This window comes from Pundamilia nyererei, unplaced genomic scaffold (assembly GCF_000239375.1).
Source record: "Pundamilia nyererei isolate P.nyererei 1_Seehausen unplaced genomic scaffold, PunNye1.0 scaffold00051, whole genome shotgun sequence".
NCBI lineage: Eukaryota > Metazoa > Chordata > Actinopteri > Cichliformes > Cichlidae > Pundamilia > Pundamilia nyererei.
Genome location: NW_005187452.1, coordinates 2,817,892 through 2,826,781, shown reverse-complemented (window position 1 = coordinate 2,826,781; position 8,890 = coordinate 2,817,892). Strand labels below are relative to the sequence as shown.

Here is an 8,890-nt window from a genome sequence, read left to right as displayed (position 1 = left end):
CTACTGGCTTCCTCGTCTCATTGCTGCTCAGGTCACATCTGCCAAACTGTGGCCTGTAGGGTCTCGTCTCTGCATAGGGAGATCAAGCCAGGCAGCAAAATTAGCTTTGAAGCCTTTGATTTGTCTGTGGCTCCGGCCTCATGGGCAGATTAAGTTCGTTAAACATCCATTTCCATGCACGGTGGCACACCAAAAGTAAGACTAAAATAAAACCTCATCTCTGTGCTTAATGAGGCTGACAAAGTTATGAGCCCGGCTGCTGCAGGATGCTATGTGTATTCTTTGGCCTGAAATATATCACTGAATTCTATTACACTCCCAGTACTGAATTTGCAGTCTAAAAAGGAAGACGGGCGATAAGGGCATCAGAACTGAAAGCGACGCTAAGCCGGCTACGCATGAATGCTAATGTGCAGATGTTCTGAGACGAATGAGAACCTTAACATTCAGTGTGTTTGGTCTCAGGGAATTAGCCTCTCATGGGCATCAGTTTTGTTCTGATCAAGGTCAGGTACAAAACTGTGTGAAAGAGGAGATTAAAAATGTGAGCTGCACAAAACACAAGTGTATGTAACCCCAGGTTACAGCTTTTGGCTGCCCCCTCTCAAGGTGCTTTATACAGCAATACAAGCAGATAAAAAGGGAGCACAAACTGTGTTACGCACAATTCATCACTGCATGGAAATAGACTACAGTGGTGTTGAAGTGCGATAAATTATTAAACTGGTGATTTGGAGTCTTCCTGGGTTGAAAGGGTTTCACAATCCCTGCCAAATCATGATATTATTTTGTTTTTGTTTAAATTCTGCTGCCCTAGCTGTTTGCCCATTTTCAAGCCTAAATCTGAACAGATGATGGCACCAACTTCATATTTATCTAACAGACATGAGCAGTATTGATCTCCTCACCTAACCATCAGCAACAAAGTGAATGTACCTATCACCCAAAATGTCACAGTGTTCCTTAAACCTTTGCATAAACACTCCTGCTGTAGTTTGTCTTTTGCAAGTCTCACTGAATCATTGTTAACTAACCGGATGGCTGTGATGAGACTCTTGATGGAGTCGGAGACAGTACGAGAATGACCGGCCAGGACGGACCACGTGGGCGGGTCTTTTGGGTTGATAACCAATGAGCGTGCGGTTTTGAGCAGATGGGTGGAGCTATCAAGCATAGACCGTGCCGACTGGAGGATGGGCTCCTGTGCTGCAGAGCCCTAAAGAAAAAACAAACTCAATCTAAATTTTGCATAATTTTCCAAATTTTTCTTCAACCGGTAAACTGTAAAAACGCGCAACAGTCCTGCACTAATGTTAACAGAGCCACACCTCAGTGCTGATTTTAGCGGGCACGCTGGCAAACTCTGGGTTGGAAGCAAATGTTGTCAAGTTTTCAACAGCTTCAATTAGTGGAGCCGTGGCGACTCGACACCTGTTCCTGTTTTCCTCTGAGAAATCACCATCTAAAGCCTGGAAAGTGAGAGAATGGAATTTTAAAAAGGGTGTATGAAACAAATAGCATTAAAACTGACTGTATTAAAGTTATCAAAAGCAAGCGCTGAGAATAAATATTTTAAAAAAGACAGACATATGACATAAAAACAGGGATTCCTCCAGATTATCACACAAGGAAAAGACAGAAATGTTATGTCTAAGCTAAGTTTATAGCTGTACAATGACAATCAGGTCACAGAGTCAAACTTTTGACAAGATAGAAACCTACCTTAATTGTTTTGACCAAGTTGGCAGTGCTGTTGGCAACCTCCTTGGCAGACTGCACAAAGTGCCTCTTGGCAACAGGATTGGTTGTCTTAGAAGAAGCGAGACGACAGGCATTGCACAATGCCGAGGTGTGCTTAGCAACGATGGTGGCTGCTGAGAGAACCTGTAAAACAGTAAAATGGTCAATTGTCAGTGATACTGCAGGCATGGGCAATCTTACAACATAAATTCAGGACAGTATCTGTAGCGATAGATCACATCAAAGCTGACTACTGGAAATACTAGATTTGATATAAGAGGCCCAAATGTACAGCAAATGTACAGTCTTATTATTTTTGTTTTGAACGTTTTCTGGAACTTTTGGCTTGATCAGACAGTCGCCGCAGAGATAAGAAGAAATGAGATGAAAGAAAGCAGGAGAATGCAGTTAAGGTCTGGTTAGCAGGGAATTGACTCAGGAACTCCCTGCAGACGCCCATGTGGTACGTGTGCAGTTTTGTGCTATTTCCATTTATTTGAACTAAAAATCATTTACTAATAAAAGATCTTCATTAAAATCTCTGGTATAGACCGATGAGCTGAAATGTGACTTATGTGAGAGTGCTTAGGAAGTTGCATAATTAGACAAAAAGATGTTAATCTTCAACGCAGACAGTTGTTGATGGAAATAAAGGCAATAATAGAGCAAATATTAATATTAGACTTCCAGATCTGCAGGGAAAGCATCTGGCTACCAGACAGTTGGATGCTTCTGCACAGAATATTAAGCAATTCGGAGCAAACGGATAACCGTCTGCTTCAATAATTCTGTTTTCTAGAAATGCTATTCTGAACACATATCAGTCCAACACACTGGTCTGATAATGAATCATACTATAACATCTCTGCAGAACAGCGTAACCACAGTGCTATGTTGGCACTGTATATTATACTTTTATATAATTTTTCAATTTCAATTTCAATTTGATTTCTATAGCACATTTAAAAGTCACAGGTACAACAAAGTGCTTCACAGACGAGCCATATAATTAACTGGCTTTGGTTGTATATGAGGAGAACACATATACCTGGGAGGGGCTGCTTTCTGGGTCAACAAGATTCTGACAGGCCATCTGGATTGCTTGGTTGGCTTTAGCAAACTGTATGGGATCCACCAAACCCTGGTGTCCCGCCTGACTGTTAGGGTCTGACACACCCACCAAGTAAGAAGCCTGTGGAAAAATAACACTCATCAAACAGCATTCCCCATAATCACCCCGACTGCTGTTTCTTTATTTGCCCAGGGAGCGTGACAATCGTTGCTCTAACACTCTGTACCTGTCCTGCGGCTTCAGTGAGGCCACACAGGGCTTTAGACGCTGATCCCACACAGTCTCCAAATGCAGACACATCCCCGGTTTTGCAGTTCTGAGAAATGCCAGCCATAGACTCTCCCAGGACCTGAACAGAGAGTCGGCAGAGAAGAAATGGTACGCTTAAGATGCCTAATTGGAAGTGTGCCGTGTGCTTTGTGTCTGTCTGCTTTAGTCAAAAGCCTACCTTCGAGTTCTCCATCACACTCTCGATACAGTCAAAGTAGGAGAGGTCACTGACCGGTTCATTAGGGTTGTCAAGCATTCCTCTGACAGCCTGGGAGATGAATAAAGGTTTTAAAGAAGTTTGAGAGGCTTTTATTTTCACTTTCTTCTCATTAGTCAGTGCCAGAAAAGAGAGGCGTCTTATAATCCACAGCTTGTATTGAAACTCGCTGACACCATTGATGATTGCGAATGCTTGATCGCAAGGTAGACAAAGTTTTATTTACCTCCAACTCTCTCAGGGCATTGTCACACTCCTTCTGCCCTGGAGCCTGCTGTGTGCACAGAGTGATCAGCTGGTTGATGCTGTCAGTCACAGCTCTGGCATAGAGAAGAGGAACAAACATCACACTCCAGTCCACGAGAGCGTAAGGGAAACAGGCTTTTATTCTGTGCGCGTCGCTTTTGAAATGTGAGAATTATTCCTGCTTGTTTCTGTGTGCTAATAACACAGCTTATACACTCACCCTTGAAAATACCTACGTCTTTTTTGTTTGTGCAAGCTTATCAATTTCATCCCCTTATCTGATCGTCTCAACATTTTGTTTGCATCTCTCTTTTTGTTTGCTTTTAATTTTTTAAATGACCCGTTTTGGTTGGCAGCTGAAATTGGCCCCATTAAACCCATTAATGAGTATGTTATCATAGCAAGCAGATGTCTGAGTGCATTTTGCTGATAATGTGAAAATCATAACAAAGCCCACTTGCCTTGATAGACGCTTTTACCATATGCTCATTACCGAATGAGTAAAGTAGTAGTTTAAAAAACAGATCTAAACCAATAGCAATAAAATAGAATTATTATGTTCATAGCTTTGAACAGCTAATTATTTGCTGTTAGTCTTATTACCGAACCCTGGATCTTGAGCCTTATATCGACTCTTTGATCTTAAGATCTATCATGAGATACTACCAATCAAATCTGCTGTAAATATTAAAAATCATGGTTTGTGGGTGTGTGTAGGGGCCAGTTGTAGTACCTTGCTGCAGCAGCTAGCAGGTTCTTGGCGTTTGCTGCTGCTGGGTCCACAGACAGACTTTTAGCAGCCAACAGCAGTTTGCTAGAAGCCATGGAGATGTTCTTCAGGTTACCAATCACCTGCACCTGGTCGTCCTTTTTCTAGAATGACACACACACACACACACACACACACACACACAAGCGTGTGAAAATACATTTCAAAGGAGTCTGAAGTCTTTGTCTCTTTACTGGGATATCTGAGTTGTGATACATGCTACTACTGTCTTAATATTGATGACCAGATGTTGGAATTGAGATACAAAACCAACCTGAGTGTGCCCAGCCATCTCGATGCCAGCATCCAGGAACTCATCAAAGTCTTGGCTGAACTTTCCAGAGGCCACAGCCAGCTGGCTGCTTGAGCCTCTGGAGGCGTGGACCACCTCGCCCGCTGACTGGTTTAGTTCAGCTGCTGTTTGGTTGAGCTCACTCTGGGCCTCCTGAAATGACTTTGAGGCGGGTGGGATCTGAAGGCAGCACAAAAAAGAATGATTCAAGATGAAAGAAATTCAATTATTTGTAAGCGTCAGAGTAATATCTAACAGTTCCCCAATGCATTTACAGCAGGTGTATCAGCAATAATGATGTCACTTTAGTGCTAACCCTATAAACTGAAAACTGTCTGTAAACCAAAACATGTTCAGTCTTAAATTTGAAACTTGACAAATGTCTAAAAAGCAATAGAAATGTAAATCATGCCCCTTTCCTGACTTGCATGCTTAAATGAAATCAGGTTTACACTCCCGTCAGATGAACAACGCTGCTGAATGATTTAAAAGTGGTCACTAAAGAATGCTTGAAATGATATTTAAAAGGTCAGTCCTGCTCTTAACTTGTACGCGTCATTAATCACATATTTCTCGAGGTTGTTTCTTTTTTTTCCTCCCGCCGTGGGAACGGAAAGCAATCTGTGATGCCGATGTTGTGCCGGCAGAGCTCCGATGACTCACGGTTTCAATCAGTAGCTTCTTGCTGGCCTCTCCGATGCTCTTGAGAGCCATGTCCACATCCTTCTGGCCAGGTAGACAGTTAACGCAGTTGTTTAGGGAATGAGACACAGCCTTCGCCACCTGAAACACACAGCAAACTGGGTTAGGAGGGTGGGCACAGGTGGACAAGCTAATCTAGAAATCCAAACTCAAAACGTTAATGAGCATAGCAATTATCCCCAAAAAGTGCCAGTTGTCCATAAGGCTGAAAAGGTTTTTGTCAGATGTAGTGAGACTGTTGAGCTGTCACGCCTCTGAAAACAAACATTTTTCACTTCAAACTGCTGCACTTTTTAATAGACTTATGGAGCAGGCCATTATTTTTATTTTAAAGGTTCATTTATTGTATAGTTGATTAGTTTATAGAATTTTTTTATTACATTCATTTGTTGTACTACTTTTATTTGTATATTTTATTTAAGCCATTACTTATTTTCATAGACCTGAGTCTTCAGAAACTGTCTCATTCTGTCATGTTTCTTCATGGAAAATAACAGAATTTTTTTTCCATCATAAATATCACATAGCGACCCCTGAAGCACACAACAACATGACATCTCAGTGAAGCAGTTCAAAGATAACAGAGAGGCTCGCACATCCAAAATTTATTTGTTTTACTAAACATTTCCAAAAGGTCTTAGATAACACTATTTGGTTATTCTAATATTTATTTTTCTCCATTGATACCACATCATTTATTCATTTTGAGTGGAAAACACCTGGGCAACGAGGTATAAATAATTAAAATACTTTGCAATAAATTGCCACCTGGTTTATTATAGAGCTACTTGCTAAATTTGACAGGTGTTCACTTGACTGCATCACCAAGCAGACGTAGATATTCTTCTAAACGTAAATATTCAACTAAACATATTAACCAAAAGAAAGAAAGGCTGATTAATAAATATATTAAACAAAAACAGAACCTGGTTTCATCTTTAAAAGTCACATCATGTAAATTCACAACATATTCAGTAAGATCTATTATTAAACTTCCTGTTCAATTCCTCCGTGAGTCCCAGGGGAAAAATATTACTTTTAACAGTGTATTTCATTTAGTTCATGATTGTTCAGGAGTTTATTTTGATGACTTTACTTTTAAGGCACAGGTGCCATAATCTGAAAGGAAGCCGAGGGCTGCACCGAGCCTTCCTGCCATCTGCAGTGTTGGGCTCCATAACCTCGAGCAATTCTGAACCATCTCACCTGTGCCAGTCTCTGCTGGCTCTCAGCGTCTCCGGGGGAAATCAGTGCCTGCTTAGCCTCATGTATGAGAAGCGCAGAGCCCTCCATAACGTCACGGGCCGAGTCCAACATGGCAGCAGCGCCCTTGGGCTCCGTGGTGGAAGCAGCAACGCCACGGGCTGCTTGGGCGAGTGTTTTTAGAGCCTGAGCTGTCTCTCTGGCTGCTATTCCTACACGCACGATGATCAGAGGTAAGAGAGAGTACAAATGTAACTGACACAGAGGCATCACAGTGTGTTATTAAAGCTATGACACTTTGTGACAAGACAGTGTTCACTGTCATCTTCGAGTCATAAAAATTTGTAATGGCATTTGTTAAAGGCACAAAAAGTAATTCTTCTGTCTCGAGAAATGTGAAGCAACAAGCAACAAGGTGCCATGAGGCTCTTTCCCCTCACAGACAGGAACCGACAATGAGAGTCTCATGAGAAATGTGACATCTCATCCACAACAAATTAGCTGGATAGGATAAAACAAATGGAATGAAACCATATTATGGTTCAGATAACAAGATTACTCAAGGGGGAGGAAAAAGGAAAAACGGGTTCCAGGCGATGGGTGCATTTCTCCTCTGGTTCTTTGGGCTGTGCTCTAACCGAGGATACTGTTAAAGCTAATGAAATCACCAGCGAGCCTTGTGTGTGCTACATTCTGGAGAGCAAAGCAAGAGAAAAAGCACAGGATGAACTTGAGAAAGGTCAAGACAACTAGTGACCATAAATTCAGCTCATTAAGGTGCGACATCAAGCTGCGGGTCTAGTTGGTTTATAATAAAGAAGTAGGCCTTCTTGAGGCAATAGATGAAAGGTTGTATGTGGTTTCCTAAAACGATAAAGATTTCTTCCTCTTGCCTCGGTTTGACGTTTTTTTTACTAGAATGATGTCAGCAGTACCAACCTGTGTAGTGTTCATTTCCTTGTGCAGCACAGGTGAGCAGCTGAGCCATAGAGGATCCCACAGACTTGGAGGTGCTTCCCAGATCCTGAGCACACTTCTCCAGCTAGAGAAGGGGGGGGGGAGAAGATAGCGGCTTTGTATTTTAGTAACTGAAAACAAAATATTAGTCTGCAAACTCGCTTCTGACATGCTCATGCACTGGCAGCATGAGCATGTCTTGAATCTAGTGCAGCTGAGTCCCGACTCTGCTTTATGGGGCTACAATGTTTCTTACCGATTCTCCAGGAAGAGGTTTTAGTTGGGCATTCACAGCAGTCATCTTGGCATCTTGTAGCTCACTTCTTAGGGTCTGGATGGCTGTAAGGGCAGAGTCTATCTCCATGGGGCCACAAGCTTCATGAGCCTAGAAACAAAAGCAAGTATATGGTATATGGTCAGTTACAGCTGTTTCACCTGTAAGCAATGATCTTTGAACAGAAATGAAGCTTTTTGTCTGTTCCTATGAGGTCTAAAATTTGTATATGATCCACAAAGGTAAAATATTTTCTTGCACATGCAATCTGCATGTCCAAAATCCAGTCATTTTGTGAATACTATGCATGCAAGAATAAATTCCTACATGCACACATGGGAATGCAAGAATTCCCGTGCGTGTCTATGCTCTACCTTCTGTGCAGACGTCCTCAGCTCCGCCAGGCAGGTGGCCAGGTTCTTGGCACACTGACCCAGTTGCATGGCTGCAGCCTGATCAGTCACCGTGGGAACAGATGACTTGGCCGAGGTCACCATCTTACTGCCAGGCTGCAGAGAGAGAGAGATGTGGGGGAAAAAACCCCAAAAAAACATTCATTTAAATTTTTAATAAAATTGTATTTATTTAAATCGTATAGGGCTCAACGGAACGCTTTCCCTTAGAGAATCAAGCAACCAATGCACTGTGTAGTTCACAGACTTGGTGATATGTCTTCAAAGGGTATTATGTGGGGCTCTGAAACCCCAGCTAGGTATTTAACACATAATACCATTACACCAGCATTTCTGTAACTGCCCGCTAACACCAAAAAGAGGTTACCGGCCTATTTTTAACGTCCCCACATGACAGAAGCACTATTTATACTTTTAGCCTGGTTTCCAATGTAGGACTGAAGTTACCCAGTACGAGTGCGGGCACATAAACTTTTAACAATCCCCACACCAGCAAAACAGGCAAACCAAAAGATCATAAAGGGCTGCACCTGTAAGAAGTTCTGGCTGGCAATAATGAGGGCCAACTGTGCACTCAGGTCCTCAGGTTTGGCCTGACTGCCACGGACTCCCTGGACAAGCTGTGGGATGTGATCTGCAACTGCCTACACACACAAACATGGAGACACATTACCATAAAGATATGAAAGAAACATAGTATGAAGCACAAAGTTTCAATGCAGTTCACATTAAAAA

General features: G+C 42.2%; 1 protein-coding gene across 4 annotated transcripts in view; it reads right to left on the bottom strand.

Annotated features, from left to right (window-relative positions):
- tln2a (talin 2a) overlaps positions 1-8,890 on the bottom strand; it is a 104,349-nt gene that overhangs the window by 20,134 nt on the left and 75,325 nt on the right. For all 4 annotated transcript variants that reach the window (XM_005733354.1, XM_005733356.1, XM_005733355.1 and 1 more), the window contains exons 25-39: positions 8,686-8,799; positions 8,117-8,251; positions 7,725-7,853; positions 7,451-7,553; positions 6,515-6,723; positions 5,270-5,389; positions 4,589-4,786; positions 4,279-4,418; positions 3,526-3,619; positions 3,261-3,350; positions 3,039-3,161; positions 2,789-2,932; positions 1,723-1,884; positions 1,329-1,469; positions 1,035-1,216 (exon numbers count right to left, since the gene is read on the bottom strand). In XM_005733354.1, coding sequence (XP_005733411.1) covers positions 1,035-1,216; positions 1,329-1,469; positions 1,723-1,884; positions 2,789-2,932; positions 3,039-3,161; positions 3,261-3,350; positions 3,526-3,619; positions 4,279-4,418; positions 4,589-4,786; positions 5,270-5,389; positions 6,515-6,723; positions 7,451-7,553; positions 7,725-7,853; positions 8,117-8,251; positions 8,686-8,799 — 2,084 coding nt within the window. The remainder of the gene's footprint in view (positions 1-1,034; positions 1,217-1,328; positions 1,470-1,722; positions 1,885-2,788; positions 2,933-3,038; positions 3,162-3,260; positions 3,351-3,525; positions 3,620-4,278; positions 4,419-4,588; positions 4,787-5,269; positions 5,390-6,514; positions 6,724-7,450; positions 7,554-7,724; positions 7,854-8,116; positions 8,252-8,685; positions 8,800-8,890) is intronic.